This window comes from Mus caroli, chromosome 8, assembly GCF_900094665.2.
Source record: "Mus caroli chromosome 8, CAROLI_EIJ_v1.1, whole genome shotgun sequence".
NCBI classification, from domain to species: Eukaryota; Metazoa; Chordata; class Mammalia; order Rodentia; family Muridae; genus Mus; species Mus caroli.
The window spans coordinates 21,490,198-21,506,992 of record NC_034577.1 but is presented as its reverse complement, the minus strand read 5'-3'; the positions used below and the strand labels follow the sequence as shown (position 1 = coordinate 21,506,992).

The window sequence follows — 16,795 nt, the reverse complement described above, 5'->3', positions numbered from 1 at the left end:
TGGATGCTAAACTCAGGTCCTCTGGAAGAGCAATAAAACTCTCTTAGCAGCTGTGCCTCTCTCAGCCCCATGACAACCATTTATAGGAAATGAAAGCACTGCTTTACCAAGAGATCCCTGATGAGAGCCCACGATCTGTGACATCCTAATCAGCTGCTCGGTAGGTCCCTGCAAAGCCTGCAGGCTCCACAGTGAGTGTATAATTACACAGAACACTGTGGCCTGAAGCTTCCTTGAGGATCCCTTTGTCCTGGAAATCACTGACAGAACACTACATGAAGCAAGGTGAGGGCAGTGGGGAAGTGAGGGCCCGGGAGGGGACTGTAGTGAGCGATGGCTGGAAGCGAGTGACCAACACTTCTCAGCTCCAGAGCTGCACATGCTGAAAAGGGTCGTCACCAAGGCTAATCTAATGTCTGTGTGGGCCTGGATAGCAAATAAGATTAAAGTATGCAACCAACTGCCTCCTATCCCCTAACAGGATCTTGCTATGGATGACAGTGTATATCAACATGCCTGGCTCTAGAGAGAGCAAAGGCAGGAAGAGCTGCTGCTTGGGTCCAATGTCAGAGTGCTCAGAGACACTTGTCAGACTGAGCTCAGCTCAACAGGGGCTGTGAGATCTCTTTGCTTCTCTTCCTTTTCTTGTCTCTTTTCTTTTCTGAGCCAGGCTCCTGCTCTGTAGCTCAGAATGTCCTATGACCCACCACCCTGTTCTGCCTTTACCCTAGGTGCTGAGACTATAGGACTATGCTACCACACCTGGACTGACACCCTTGCTTCCAGCACTGTTTAGTTAGTTACTTACAAACATTTATGTATGTGTATGTATGTATGGGCGCATGTGCAAGCATGCCCGGGGGAGTGCTCGGGCTCAGATGGCAGCTCTCAGGAGTTGGCTCTCTCTTCCCACCCTTAGGCTTGTTGGTATAAATTCAGGGCCTCGGGTTTGACAGCAAGCACTTCCACCCACTGGATGACTTTATCAGCCCTTCATTTCTCTTCTCACTCTCAAGAAAATGCCCCATGCACAATCTACACAAGCAACACTTGCTGAGCCGGTATTCCTGCCTCCTGTCAACGCTGGCTCCAAGTTCTGACCCTAAGTCTAAGTGGAGGAGAACTAGTGTTTCAGAGACATCACGACACCTGAAACAGAGACTAAAGAGCTCAGGAAATAACTCAGCACCCACGCTCCATCAGGAACAACATCATGAGTGCTTACCTTCAATTTCTGAGATCTTCTTCTCTGTCTCCTTCTCCATCACCTTTTGCCCATAGGTGATTTCTGCAACCTGTGCCACTTTTTCTGCCTCTAAGAGAATAAAGCGGAGAAATGATTTACTGCTGATATGTCAAAAGCTTGGCTAGGGAGGTGACATGGCTCAGTGGGTAAAGGTGCCTGCTGATGCAAGTTCCACCCCAGGCCCCAAATGGTGGAAGGAGAACTGGCTCCCACAGGTGGTCAGGCTGTCTGCTAGCTTCCACATAGCACCATGGCATGCATGTGCCCACACTTACACAAATAATGTCAAAACAAAAGACCTTGATTGACTGTACCTGTCCCCTGATCTGAGCGCCCTAATACCTGACTGGGTTTGCTCAGATAGAGCCAAGTCCACAGCGGGCAGCTGCCATGGGCACACCTGAGCAAAGACAATTGTCCCCGTGAGCACAGGAGCACAGCGTCAGCATCAAACAGTAACTGAGGGAGCTGACCCAGGAGAAAGCATGTTTAGGGGAAGTCAGCCTTTTAAAGTCACCCTGACATTTCACTTTAGGAAATAGCTCGGGTTGATCGGAGCTCCAGTACTTTCTCTTATTTGCCACATGGCCTTGGACACATGTACAGATCTCAGTGAAACAAACAAGGACCTCAAGATGCTGAGTGGGTACAAGTGCTTGCCGGGCAGTCTGCGACGTCAGTACACAGTGGGAGGAGCATCCTGGAAGCTCTCTGACCCCCACAATTGTGCCATGGCATATCAGCTCCTACATACAGGCATAGCTCCCAACTCCCACCTCACCCCACAGAATAATAAATAAAATAATATTTAAGAAATCAAATGAACAAGAAATCCAAGCAAATTACTGCACTTTCCTCTGGAGGTGATATGACAATTGAATTGTTTCACATATCAAGTTCTCAGTGAATGGCAGTCATTCCTATTAAGAAAAAGCCCTTTCACTTCAGAGACTCAACACTCACTCACTATCTGTGCCCATGATCTGATAATTTCCACTTAGCTCCTGGGGATATGAACACCACCCCAGCACACCAGAAGCATTTGAGGGAATTAACCATGCTTTAGCCTTCCTTACATCATCCTACCATCCCCAACCCTTATTCCCTGAAAGGGGATTAGAGAACCAACACAGACCAATGAGGGCCTTCTTCCTCTCTGTTTCTGCCTCCTTTTCCACCACCTTCTGCTTCTGGGCTGCAATGAGAAGCTTCGTCTTCTCGCTTTCCCTGGAAACAGAAACAAACAAGTTTAATAAAGCAGACCTGCCAGTAACCTTCCTTGTCTGTCCCTGTATCTCCACTGCTAGGACTCTCTCACCGTTTAAAAGCACCACTGCTCTCCAGGGCTCCTCTGCAGCCCTGAGTGCTGACATGCCCCCAAGCTTACAGTACAGCAGACTAACATGCTAAGGGAAGGGGGAATCAGAGCTTGTGGCTCTGGGCTGGGGTCAGCTTAGGCCAGGGCATACTCACATCAGCTCATAGTTTCTGCGGATTGCCTCAGGTATATTGGGCTTTGTCACTCGTACAGCCTGGAGAAGGGCACAAATAACAACTGATGGGAAGGAAGATGACAGTGGTCAGGGACATCAGCTCTGACGGGCTCTGGATGTCGGTGTGCTAACAGAACATCCCTCGAGAAGGCACATTGTCAAATACAGGCACTCCCCGCTCAGGCAATGCTTACTTGGATAACCAGCCCAGGGGCCATGGAAGTCAGGTCCTGCTGCAAAGCCAACTTGAGGTTTTCATCAATTTGATCTGGAATCCAAAAGACACAAATGGAGCTGTTTAACTGTCTAGGTGGGGAGAGAAGAGTGTGGAGAAAGCACCAGCAAACCCACTGTAGTCTTTCCAACACAGTGTATATACCTAAGCCAGAAACCTAAGGTGAGACCTTAGAACATTCTTCCATGGAAGTGAAATACAGAAGTAATCCGTTACTCTGGCCTCAACGTAAATCCCCTTCATTGTTTAAAGCATCAACCATACCTCTCAGGGTGCCTAAGCTTAAGAAACAAAAAACAATTATAAGCATTCCTTGACTAGCTTTTGTCACCTGCCATAACTGACCTCCTCTGAACAGCAACACTAAAGCTGCCTCTCTGGGCTGTGCCTCCTTTCCTGCCTTCTACCACTGAGATCTCACGGAGGTGCTGGAAAAAGTCAACAGAAGCAGGCTGGGATATCTGAGTAGAATCACACGACTATTGTCAGCTGCCTTATACTTTAAGCCAGCTGTGCCCCAGCCGTAGCTTGTGAGAACAGCGAGTCTCCTTCCTTTTATGGATTTCAAACTGAGGACAATGGAAGCTAGCTAGCAACCAAAACATGAGCCTTTGGTTTGGGGGTGGGGCAGGGAGTGGCACAGCGGCAGAGCACTTGCTGGACATGCAGAACTCTAGCCCTGGATGAGTCTATCTAGCAAAACACACACACACACACACACACACACACACACACACACACACAGAGAGAGAGAGAGAGAGAGAGAGAGAGAGAGAGAGAGAGAGAGAGAGAGAGCGAGCTGCTTAATACTATGTTTTTATTGTTACAGTGTTAAAAGTATTCTCAAGGGCCCTATGGTAGGCCAGGGTTTGTTATGTGTCTACATGTGAATATGTTCTCACAAGCCTCTTAGTATTGAGGGAGAGAAAGCATAAAACTATTTGATATGGGTTTAAGAGTACAAGAAGAAATAGATACCATGCTTGTTTATTTTTGTCAACATAACACACACCAGACACAACTGGGAAAAGGGAACGTCCACTGAAGATCTGCTTCTGCCAGATTAACCCGACGGGCATGTGATAGAGGCATCTGCTTGATTACGACAGACGTGGGAGGATGCTATGAAAATGCACGCACAGTTAAGTGTGAAAGGCCAGCAGTAGGCAGTACTCTCCACGTCTCTACTTCAGTTTCTGCCTCCAGGTTCCTGCTCTGACTTCCCTAACGATAGACCTTGATGCGGAAGTATAAAAACCTACACTTCTTTCTTTACCTCTAGAATTAAGCAGGGACCTACCATTCTCACACACACAATGTTTCCCTGCACTCAGTGGGAGGACCACTCAAGTGACGGGGAGGAGGGGTCTGGTTGCAGCTTTGGCATCTACTTGCAACAAGTCATTTTCTTGCTCTTGGCCCCATGAGGGTTTGTGCCTTGTCTTGGTGTGCCAAGCTTAGCTGATGTCCCTGGGAGGCCTACTCTTCTCTCTGGGGAGACGGGATCTAGGGGAGAGGGGAAGAAGGGATGGGGACTGGGAGGCGTGGAGGAAGTGGAAGCTATGGATGGAATGTATTGTATGAGAGAAGAAAATTTTAAAAAGAATACATTAGGCTACATGCCTTGTAAGATTCCTCTCACTGCGTTCTCATTATAGAATATTCGGGGTAGTGAGGACACTTCTGTTCCAGTCTGCTGTTCAGGCCAGCAGTGGCTGCTCTAGCCACTCTTACTGCAATGCCTATGCCCGACTACTCCAAGGAGCTTCCAATGTTCTTAACTTTTCTTTCTTTTTTTTTTTTTTTTGGTGGGTGTGGGTATTTATTTAGAAAAAGTCTTACTTTGTAGCCCACGCTGGCATTGAACTTGTTTTCTTACTGCCTCAGCCTCCTGAATGCTAGGGTTACAGGTATAGACAACTCTGCTGGCTGTTCTTGATATTATCTGGAACCCTCTTTGTGACTGGCTGCTGTGTAGTCCCCATTCTGTGGTGTGGTGGCTCAGAAGCAGACAGAGAGAGGGTTGCTGGAGCCTGCCTGGCCTCAGGGAGAAGGGTGGAGTGGCACCATGTTCTTACCAAACAGCTCGATATAGACTTCCTGAAGTGTATGAACGCTGCAGAACTGGTTAAGCTCATGATGGATCTTGTTGAAGATGAGGGCCTTGTCATAGTCTGCAGTATAGTTCTTCACTATATCATACACTGTGGGGAAGGAGAGGGCTCAGCATAAGAAAAGCCAAGACTTCAAACTTCTCAACAGGATCTCAGCACCTGTACTTCTCAGTTCTTGTGGGGTTCAGACAAACGGTGTGTGCACGAGTGTATGAACAAGCTACAAGTCATACCTGCATTTGGGACCAGGAAGTTCACCACTTCAATTCTGTCAAAGTAGATCATCACACCACCACTATTGGAGAGAGAAATGGTAATGACGTTACCAGAGAGCTCTGGAATCTGGTGAAATCTCCTAAGGAGATGACTTGAGACACATGAGTGAACAGGAGGAGGATAATGTTTGTGCAATGTGAGGCAGCTCACACCTCTCAGCAGGAGGTGTGCAGAGCTTCTGACCTGCACAAGGAAGCAGTGAGACCTCTGCAGTGTCAGGAAAGAACGGGCAGTTCCTATCTTCTGAGTCACTAGTGTCTTCTGACAGAGCAAATGACCAGGTGTGCAGTTTGCCTCTCATTCCGGCTTCACTTCGGTCGGCACTGCCTGTCCCTCACAGCATCTCTCACTGCGGCCTCCCGCCTCTCCTCGCTTACTTGCTGGGTTCACCAGCCTTATTCTGGGTTCCTTACCTGGTTCCACATGGTACGTTCTTCACTTCATCAGTTTGGAGAGTGGTCTGGAGACAGAGGAAACATCAATTAATGTAAAACGGGCAGTGACAAAGAGGCCCACCTACTATTTGGAAGGCCCAAAGCCTTTGTCTTCGTAACTGATGGCTCGATTGGATTGAGCTTTGCTCTTGCTGCTAAACATGACTGTCCCATCTAGCATAGTGTACAGGCTGTAACTTGAAACTAATCATAGGTGCCTACTCTTGTGTGACACAAGAGAACAAGAAGAACATATGGACGGGTAGGATCATTTAAAAAAAAAAAAAAAAGACAGTTTGGAGCCTGCATGGTGTATTTTCCTAGTGCTGAAGCAGCAGACTCCTTTCCAACCTGTTTCAGAATATAGTATCTGCTCAGCATCACTGTGAGACTCAGGTAAGAAAAAACTACCCAAAGCACTGTGAAGGCCACACAGCAAGGCAGAGGAAAGATGGGTGTTCTGCTGGGTTAATTTAATTTTCTCTCTTTCAATCTTTTGTGGTAGGAATTGAGTTCAGGGCCTGGTGTAAGCTAGCCTCTATCTCTGTGTGACACCCCCAGTCCCTTGCTGAGTTGGCTTTAAAAGTTATTCTCGGGAGGCAGAGGCAGGCGGATTTCTGAGTTTGAGGCCAGCCTGGGCTACAGAGTGAGTTCCAGGACAGCCACGACTACACAGAGAAACCCTGTCTCAAAAAACCGAAAAAAAAAAAAATTATTCTTGAAGTCTGAGTTTTCTTAGTTGGATATACTTTTTAAAATATATAATTTATTTTTATTTACACTGCTGTTTTGTCTGCATGAGTAAGAGATTAAGATCAGCTGGAACAGGAGTTACAGACATTTTTGAGTTGTGAGCTGCCTTGTGGGTACTGGGAATTGAACCAGGCTCCTCTGGAAGAGTAGCCAGTATTCTCTTTTTTTTTTTTTAAGGCATTTTTTTTATTAGATATTTTCTTCATTTACATTTCAAATGCTAACCCCAAAGCCCCCTATACCCTCCCCCAGCCCTGCTCCCCAACCCACCCACTCCCACTTCTTGGCCCTGGCATTCCCCTGTACTGAGGCATATAAAGTTTGCAATACCAAGGGCCTCTCCTCCCATTGATGGCCGACTAGGCCATCCTCTGCTACATATGCAGCTAGAGACACGAGCTCTGGGGGTACTGGTTAGTTCATATTGCTGTTCCTCCCCTTTAGCAGTAGCCAGTATTCTTAACCGCTCAGCTATCGCTCTGGCCCTGTCTTGGTTGGATATACTTTTAGAGATGCTTAGTCTACCTCAGTCGGGAGGAGGTCAGCTACAGTTTACCTTACTCTGATTTTACATGGCATTGGCCCTTACCCAACCAAACCTTCCTCCCCATGAAATTATATTTATAGTTTTGAATTTCAAACAAGGACAAGCAAAATTCCATGTTTTATTTCCAGCTGTCATGGTAACCTATGATTTAATATGCACACATACTTGACTTTTCTTCTAAACATTCATTAAAAAAAATTCTTCTTTAGCTCTTCCCCAAAAGTGAGGAAATAATCTCCACCTGGGGCTGATAGGCCAAAGCCAGTCAATGGCTTCATTCAGCTATTTCAGTGATCAAGTGATATTACAGAAGAGCCTCTGACTGTGTGTATGTGTGTGTGTGTGTGTGTGTGAGAGAGAGAGAGAGAGAGAGAGAGAGAGAGAGAGAGAGAATCCTTAAGTCTGTCAATGAAAAGGTGTTCATCTAATCTCTAAATATCTTCAAATTGTGTATTAGTCAACAACCCAAATTTGAAATGATCCAGCCATCCCACACGAGCCACGTATACCTGTACAGACTTATAGGATGTGATGAACGGGAGCATGAGATGGAAACCCGGGCCACTGGTGGAGGTCAGCAGGGCACCACCTCTATAGAGGAGGAGAGAGCAGATTCAGTATCCCAAGAGAGGGTTCTTAGAGCAGTGCTTCAACCCATGGGTCCCAATCCCTTTGGGGTCAAACAACTCTTTCACAAGGGTCACTTAAGACACAGACATTTACATTACAGTTCACAACAGTAGCAAGATTACAGATATAAAGAGCAATGAGCATAACTGTGTGGATGGGGTCACCACACCATGGGTGCCTCCATTAAAGGGTCACAGCATTAGGAAGGTTGTGAACCTTAGATCAAGACTTAAGGGCACCCATCTCTGTATTCCTATAGAAACTGAATGGAGAGTGACACGGCTACTCCTTCTCCCTTTCTTCTATCTCAACATTCTAGGAAGCCTGATGGAAAACGTCAGACCATTAGTCAGACCTTTTCCACCAGAGAAGTAAGGATGGAGCCTAAGGAAACCAAAGGCAGCAGAGTCCCTGGCTACACCTGGGTCCAGAGAGAAGTCTGCCAGGGCGGCTGTGCCTGTGGTCATCACCAGAGCGTTCCACCCAGTTTCAACGAGCAGCATTACTGTTGGAGTCCAGTGACATAGACAATTAAAAGAATATTCTTGGGGGCAGTGCTCAGGTTGAACCAGGGCATCACACATTCTAGTATTTACCATTATGAGCTACACTTTGCTCACTCCTTACATAACTTTAGACTCCATGATAGAAGAGGCAAGTGGAATTTAATTAAGGGAGAAAGATCTGCTTTCTCTCACCAAGTTCCAGAATCCTCTGGGGACTGGCATACGATATCTCACCGTTTCTGAGACAGATCTTGCTACATAGCCCTGGTTTGCCTAGCACCTGCTATGTAGCCCAGGCTGACCTAAAACTCATAGTAATCTTCTTGCCTTAGCCCTAACCCAAGTGGTGGAATTATTGGTGTTGAGCCACTATACTTGGTTCAAAAATAATTTTAAAGTCATTTCAATACATATAAAATATAATATATATTTGACATATAGTCCTAATCAAGTTGTACATGACTGACAAAATTCAAAGCTTTGGGGGACATGAAAGCAGAATGGTGGGGATAAATTACCAAAGACAGGAAACTCAATAAAAGTTTCCATTTCTTTTTTTAATGTATGTTCTTAAACGCCGGGTCTTGAGTATGTTAGTCAGAAGCTTTTCCACAGAGCTACAGCTCTCATTTAATGATCATTTAGAGCTTGCTACGGGCAGTCCACAAGTAAGTATTACAGGGCTCATCTACGAGGAGGGGTCAAGATGAACATATTGACACACCCATTTAATCCTAACACCTCAGAAGCAGAGGCAGGAAGATCCGAGTTCAAGTCAGTTTGGTCTACGTAGAGCATTCCAGGCAAGCCAGAGCTACATAGCGAGAGCCTGTCTCAGAGGGGGTGGGGTGGTGTCATATAGGCTTACAGCAAGGGCTGGGGGTATATTTAGTGGTAGGGCAATTACCCAGCATGCATTAGTCTGTGACTCTGATCCTCAGCACCACAAACCAAACAATTAGTCATGCAAATCCCCCTTCTAAAACCTACAATGAAAACCTTGGTCACAAAAGCCACTGGAAAGAAAGTAATTCGAGATCATTTAGGAGTCATTCCCCGAAAGCTGCCTTGATACAAATCATCCTTCGAGCCTTTACATTTTTTGAAACATTCACTTTAAAACAGTCTCTCAAGTTAGCAGAGTACACTTCTCAAGTTGCCATCAAGCACTGGGACTGTGCCAACTTTTGGAGAAGCAGCCTTGCAGGGTGGAGACAAGATTCTTCAGGGGATGCAAGAGAAAACTATGTCAAGAGATGATCTTGGAAGAGCAATGGTTCCTTCAGATTTTGCTTTTAAACCCACAAATCCATATCAGCAGCACCTTAAAATACTAAAGACAGTTTTAAGTTTATAGACTTAAATAAAGACACGCGTGCACCTCATAAGCGATGAGGGAGGCACCAGTCTCTGCCTTACCTGTAATATACTCCAATATGTCCCTCTTCTATCTTGTGCACAGCTGAGAAGAGAGATGCGCAAAAGAAACTGGAAGCCACGGCCACAACAGCTCCCAACTGAGCCATCAGTGAACCTGTATCCTAGAGAGAAGATATGGGACAATGTGTAGCCTGATGTACAGGAGAGCCACCAAGCTGAAGCTCACGTAAAGTGATTCTGGGGCAGCCTGCTGTAATACACACACACTACTAGCCAGATCTACAACTCACTGTGTCCTTGTTCTCAGCCAACATTCCGTTCCTTAACTGTGGAAGTATAATTCCCATTGAAGCAAGGGGGCATTAGCTCCAGAAACAGCTATACCTAAGAGAGATTCGGTGCCAATTGGGCAGGGTTCAAAACACAGCCTTCTCTCCCTTTCACGTTAACGTGTTGTCAACAGAGCCACTTATACTTGTAAGGAACAGAGGCAGCTGCAGGGTGCTGGCCCAAATTACAGAGGATGTCAAATGACAGGCAGCTGTGGCTATGTATTTCTGGTCAGAGCCTCCTACTTCTAATTGCCTGCCATTTCGAAGGAAACCACCAGTCATTCCCTTGAGACCCTGTGGGGGGGGGGGGGAAGCGTGAGAGCGCCAGCAACTGAGTTCCGACGTAGGATTCTCTCTCTGGCCTGTCCTCCACCTTCTCTGTTGTTCCTTTGACTTAAACGGGACAGATCTCTAAGTAAAACTGAAACACATTCTCCCATATCCTTTGCCCCCGCAAGCCCCATGGTTATAGGAAACTGGAAATGTCTCAGGCTGGAAACTCTGGACGACTCCGAGGCGAGGATGGGGTAGGGTGGGGTGGGATGTCCCCAAATGTCCAGGGACCCAGATGCCACAGAGTTACATGTAGAAACTCATTTCCTGAACCCTGAAGGAGCTGGAAAAAACTACAGTGACGGACCGGCACACCGGGCACGGAGTCCACCTCTCAGGTCTGACTTATTTACTTATTTATTTTTTTACCGTAGCGGCCTTCAGCTACCGAGCAGCAGGAGTGTCCTCTCTGCAAATGTCCTCACTACCACCCCAAAGCCACCTCTTGCCCTTTCCCCGCCCTCCTCCGCGAGGCAGACACGGCCGGGAGCTTCCGCTCGGACCCGTGGGCAGGGGACTGGACTCCCGGGTGGGCGAGCTGAGGGGGCTCAGGACGTCAGCTCCAGCCGCCCCCACCCCCCGAGCCTCAGCGATGCCGAGCGTGCACGGAGGGGCGGCGGCCGCGTACCAGGCTGTCCCTCCAGGCGCTCCGTACACGGCTGAACCCCCGTGCAACCGTAGAAACCGCCACACCCCTCAGCACGCTACTTCCTTCCGGGCCAGTCGCTTCGATGACGCCATCAGTGCGCGCGCGCAAAAAATAAATAAAATAAATAAAAAGAAGACCCCGCCCCCACCACACCCCTGGGCTCGTCCGGCCGCTCCGCCCCCTCGCGCTGCGAGCCGCAGTGTTCGGCGGTGGCGCCAGGGGACGCTCGCGAGCCGACACGCTGGCTGCGCACCTGGGCTTGCGGGTTTTAGGATGCCCAGGGCTGGCAGAGCGGGCTCGGGACACCAAGGCTCTGATATCGCCTTCCGAGGCGCTGGCTTCGGAGGTTGCTAGAGATTCTCCTTCGCTTCAAGTTGGAGCCGGGATCAATGCGGTGCAGCGTTCTTGTCCTGCTCGCTTCTTTTCCTGCTGCACTAGCTGAAGGAAACTTTCAAAGGTGCAGATTATGACGTCGCCAGTCAACAGTCCTACTCTGAATTGCCCTTTATACTTTTCTGAGAGCTTTGTTTGGCCTTGAGGTCCCCACAGCAACATAAAGTAATTAACAAGGAATTATTGTCCCGATTTTTAATGAACGGATTCTGAAGTCTGTGAGTGCTGAGGTCAACAGCAGTTGTTGAAAACTTAGCATTTCCTTAATAGTTCCGGCTTCCTATCTTGCTTAACACATGCCACGGTGAGCTTTTGTCTGTCATCTGCACCAACCCCCCACCCCCACCCCCTGGGGGTATAGCAGACCAGGAAGAAAACGTTTTTCCTAGCCTAAAGCCCTCACATGACCTCACCTTGCCATAGCGTTACATTGGGACAGTCATACTGGGTCTTTTCTCCGTTTTGTCCTGGGGATGGAACTAAGGGCTTTGTGGTTGTCCTCTATCCCCAATCTGCTTCTTTAGCAGGAAATTTCTAAACCGGCCACTGCAGTCATTTTGTTTGCAGGCCAGGAAGTGCCCACTTTAACTCCCGCTTTTAGTAAATGAAAAGGCTTTTCCGTACAGTAGATGGCCAGTGGTCAATGTCCGACGATTTTAGGACTCAGGAAAAGGAGAGTAAAGGAACCCCTTTGTCTTCTCCCAAAAGCCAAGGCACTGAAACTGAATTCAAAGTTCCGGGAAGCCAGATGTTTGGTGACAGCAGAAGAAAAGCAGCTGCCCCCAATCCCAGACACCCAGTGGCTGCAGAAGACAACAGACCAAGTAGTTTCAAAACAGCTTGTCTAAGGGACCCGGCAAACTCCCCATTCTGCCCTTAAAGAACCCCCTTCCACTTCCCGATTCTTAGCTACAAAACCTGAGGCTTGAAGCATGTGACTTACCTTCTCCTGGACTCTGGTTCCTGAGTGACTGGGTCCTGTGCCCTGGTCAGAGTGTGGTCCAAACTAGAGAATCTACCTCTCAGACAATAAATAAAGCCCCCTACAGCTGTTTGAGGTCATTTGGAGTCTCAGTGTTTGTTTCTCCTTACAAACAACTCTTACATATTCTTACATGTTGGTACCAGAGCCCTTTCTTTACCTCTCTCCTATCCCCAAACTCCAGCCTCTCAACTTTCTTTCCCTCCCAAGCACCGCTCTGTCCTTTATTGATCACTAAGGTGAAACAGCAAACAGGTCAGGTCCTTTACTGGAGACATCACCCAGTCTGGGAGCCACAGTTCCTAACAGCCTCATTGATATGTGAGGGGAACAGAGGTTTTAGTCTGGAGTCCTCATTTGCCGAACTGGTAAGCTTTCTTGCTCTTACCCTCTGATGAGACCTCCAGTACCCGAGAGGCTAGTCTTTGCTATTTCTGGAGCTACACCCAACTTCGGCCATTTCTCTGCTTGACAGGCATGTGATGTGGGTAAAGGGCCCGTTTGTTTGTAGCAGTGTCCTGGGAATTTGACTCAGCTTCAGGAGTCTTTTATTCTTCTCTCTGGAAACGCTTGGGAATTTAATTCCAGTGAAACTTGGGTCTCTGGAGGCCATTCCAGAGCAGGAAACTGGCCTTGGCCCATTTTTAGACCAACGAACATGGGCAATAGTGCCTCTGTTCCCAAAGGCAGTCTTGGCTTACTTAAAAAAAATTTTTTTTCCAGACAATTGGACCTCAAGTTAGATGTTGATCTGGTCCTAATATCCCCTTGACAACCAAAACTGCTGGCCTGAACTTGCCATGTTCCAATCAAACATCTTGCAAGATCTTGACAAAATACTTGCGATGGGATGACAAATGGCCAGAGGTTCCCCATTCCCTCTCTTTCCACCATAGGTTCAGGGGGTCAAACTCAGGTTGTCAGGTTTATATAGCAAGTCCCCCACCAAGCCCTTGCCCCTTGGTCTGAAAAAAGATTTAAAAAAAAAATTTCTTTCTCTTCTTCTTCTTCTTCTTCTTCTTCTTCTTCTTCTTCTTCTTCTTCTTCTTCTTCTTCTTCTTCTTCTCCTTCTCCTCCTCCTCCTCCTCCTCTTCTTCTTCCTCTCCTTCTAAGATTTATTTATTTATTTTATGTACACCATTGCTCTCTTCAGACACACCAGAAGAGAGCATCAGACTCCATTGCAGATGATTGTGAGCCACCATGTGGTTGCTGGGAATTGAACTCAGGACCTCTGGAAGAGCAGTCAGTGCTCTTAACCACTGAGCCATCTCTCTAACCCTGAAAAAGATTTTATGTGAGCTACATTTTATGGAAGGAAAAATGTACTTGATGTTTAGAAAGCTCACTTGGTTTGGAAAAAGATACTCTGATTGGAGAGAGAACATTTCCGATGGGATGGTGTCTGGAGAAGAAGTTAATGAACTATGGAAGGATATTTTGACAGAAAAAGTTACCTAACTCTTTCCTTTGAGGACAGGCTTGCTTTGGAAAGTTCCTAAACCTTCCTCTCACATTACTCATTTCCCCAGTAAGATATGATTTCTGAAGAAAGGTGATTTGACCGATTTAAAAACATCAACTAGCAGCACTAGCTGCTCTTACAGAGGACCCTGGTTTGATTCCCAGCACCCCCAGGGCAGGTCACCAACACCTGTAATTCCAGTTTCAGGAGCTTTGATGCCCTCTGCTGGCTATCACAGGCACTGCACACACATGGTGCACAGACATGTATAGGACTTGCTTTGTGCTTTAGTTCTTTCCATAGCCCAGCTAGCTCCTCCTCTTTCAGTTCTTCCCCCATTGCCGGTCTTCCCACAAATACTGCATATTCTGCACTTCCATTTCAGCTGTTTTTTTTTTTTTTTTTTTTGAACTTCTGCTGTTCCTTGGCTCTCTTCTCTATGGACAGCTGAAAAGCTTCTGCACAGCATCTGATTTTTTTTTCTCTCTCTCTTTCTAGTGAACAAAGGTCTCCTAGAAAGGGATGATGGTGAGCCTCGAGGCAAACTTCTCTTTTCTGCAGTTTCAGTTCTCCCATTGGCCAGTGTGTCATCATCTTCTCTGGCGAGCATGCTGTTTTGGTGCAAAAGCAGGTGACTTACGGTGACGGTGACGGTGAATCGAGGAACCTTCTTTAATGGAACACTTACAACATCTTCCAAGATCTTAGTAGGGCAAGATCTGGAATGAAATTCCAAGCGTTTATCCTCTTCTTTGGCTCTGACTCCTTCATTCATTTATCAATTTCTAAATCAACACCAACAGGCTGACGAGATGGTGTCCCAGGCAGGAAGGGCACAGGTTTAAGAAGCCTGGGATCAAGTCCTGGTGCTTTGAGCTTGTTTCGTTACAGTTCCTCGGCTTTCTTCTTTGCAGCATTTCTGCACGCCACAAGCCTTGAGCCTGCTGTTTGGTTTGCAGTACGGGAGTCTGGGGATCTCATTCCTGAAACAGCTACTTAGTTCTTCTTGTCCCCGCTAATTCCATCAAATTCTCATCTATGCATGCTGAGGAAGATACTGAAAATCTTGGCGCACAGGCAGGCCAAGGGCAGACATATTGCGCCCTGTGCATCACCTGCAAGGCCGCCATTTCTGGAAAAGCAATTAGGAGCAAGAGTTGGAGCAGAGGATGAAGGCTAGTCAGGGTGGAGTGGGGGCAGGGCGGAGAATGAGCGGCTTCAGAAATGTTCTCTTCCAAGGAGTGACAACCTGGGAAGAAGTCAGTGAGCCATACCACCAGGGTAGCTGCCCTTCATCCCCCTATGGACGGACGAGTGACTGTAACAACATCCTGAGAACCAGGAGAAAGATAAGGAGAACAACTTCACGTCTGAACTGTGAACACACCCCCCATCTCCTGGCTGAGCAACTAAGGGATGGTTGTAATTAAACCTTTCAACCTGTCTGAAGCGGAGAAAAGAACACTTGAAGAACTGGCTTCTGCATGCATGCCCCTCACACAGCAGGTCAGAGCCTTCTGCAAAAGAACCACGGATAGATGCCATCTGAGCAATAAGAAGGAAGAGGTGACCCTGTTATCATCAAGATCTTCGAGGACCAAGATCTCCATCAGATCCAACAGATAAAGAGTCATTTGGACCACTCCATCCAGCGTAAAAGGAGGACAGATGCTTCAGTGGACAGATGCGTCTAGTGGTCGCTGGGCTCCTCACTGACTGGCCTGTCCAATATAACCTGCTGGCTTCAGTTATATTAAAAATGGCCTTTCTGACTTAGATGATGTTGGTAAGTTGCCATATACTGTAAAAAAGCTCACTCTGGAGATGGGGTTGACCCACACACCTCAGATAAAAACATGTCTGCCTCCAAGTTTCTTCACAGACTAAGTGGTTTTTTTTTTTGTGTGTGTGTGTTGTAGTTCCCTATAGAACTTAGACCCAGCTTTCCTTTAATAAGATGATGTCACACTTCTCTATGGTTTGTAATGTATAGTTTAAAGTTTATTTGGGTACTAATTCAAAGAATGTTATTAATTTTTCTATGCATGGGTGTTTTGTCTGTATGAATGTCTATGTGAGGCAGTCGGATGGATCCTCCAGAGATTGACTTACAGACAGTTGTGAGCCGTGTGTGCTGGTCATCGAACCTGGTTCTCTGGAAGAGCAGTGTTATTAACCACGAAGGCATCTCTCCAGCGCAAAAGAATGTTATCTGTCAGGGCTCTAAAGTTTTCAAGAGATAAATTACTTTAACTGATCAAATACCAGTTTTATGGGAGTTTAAAATAAGACAATTGAGAATAAGACAGTTTGGATTTACACTGTCTACACTCTAAGAGTGATTGTTGATATACTCACATGGCAGGACATCTCCAGACTCAGGAATTACCCTTTCTCTTGGATGGGTCACAGACCACATCAGAGTAAGTTGCATGCTAACCTCAATGCAGGAAAAGGGTGCATGGGAAATGAGACTTGCTAGAGTCTGTTCCTATTCCCAGTTGTGTGGGCGGGACCAGTGAAACTTCCTCCTTGTCTACAGGGAAGATGAATTGCCTGTTTCACATGACAGGGGGGTGGATTCTCTTGCACAGTGGAGGCTCTTGGAGTCTGTACCCACATTCTAAATGACTCAAGGGACAGATAAGCAAATGACAATTAGTCGGCACTCCCAAACTGACATATGATGATGGTGTGAACAGAGGAACCTTGTATCAAAGCCTGGCTTGGGACTGGCATGCTGGTTCAGTTGGTCGTGCCTTTATCCTCCAGTCTTGTATGTTCACAGTGTGTGTGTATGTGCGCGTGTGTGCGCCATAGTGCATGTGTGGCGGTCAGAAGACAACTTTGTGGAGTCACTTCTCCCCTTCCACCTTTACATTGGTGCCAGGGTTTGGCCTTATGTCACCAGGCTAACACAGCAAGTACCCTTACCCACTGAGCCATCCTGCCAGCCTCTTTTGCTTTTCTTTCTTTCTTTCTTTCTTTCTTTCTTTCTTTCTTTCTTTCTTCCTTCCTTCCTTCCTT

The 16,795-nt window shown here is 47.0% G+C and overlaps 1 protein-coding gene across 5 annotated transcripts in view; it reads right to left on the bottom strand.

The window, feature by feature from the left end:
- Erlin2 (ER lipid raft associated 2) overlaps positions 1-16,795 on the bottom strand; it is a 28,596-nt gene that overhangs the window by 4,603 nt on the left and 7,198 nt on the right. Inside the window, exons 1-11 of one of the 5 annotated variants that reach the window (XM_029480443.1) lie at positions 10,649-10,900; positions 9,905-9,998; positions 9,654-9,775; positions 7,608-7,689; positions 5,778-5,824; positions 5,322-5,383; positions 5,053-5,178; positions 2,934-3,007; positions 2,720-2,778; positions 2,382-2,473; positions 1,226-1,315 (exon numbers count right to left, since the gene is read on the bottom strand). In XM_029480443.1, coding sequence (XP_029336303.1) covers positions 1,226-1,315; positions 2,382-2,473; positions 2,720-2,778; positions 2,934-3,007; positions 5,053-5,178; positions 5,322-5,383; positions 5,778-5,824; positions 7,608-7,689; positions 9,654-9,775; positions 9,905-9,961 — 811 coding nt within the window. In that variant the 5' untranslated portion in view covers positions 9,962-9,998; positions 10,649-10,900. Of the gene's footprint in view, positions 1-1,225; positions 1,316-2,381; positions 2,474-2,719; positions 2,779-2,933; positions 3,008-5,052; positions 5,179-5,321; positions 5,384-5,777; positions 5,825-7,607; positions 7,690-9,653; positions 9,776-9,904; positions 9,999-10,648; positions 11,007-11,181; positions 11,347-16,795 lie in introns of those variants that run through there. The other 4 variants (XM_021170911.2, XM_021170909.2, XM_021170910.2 and 1 more) reach the window with 4 other exon arrangements.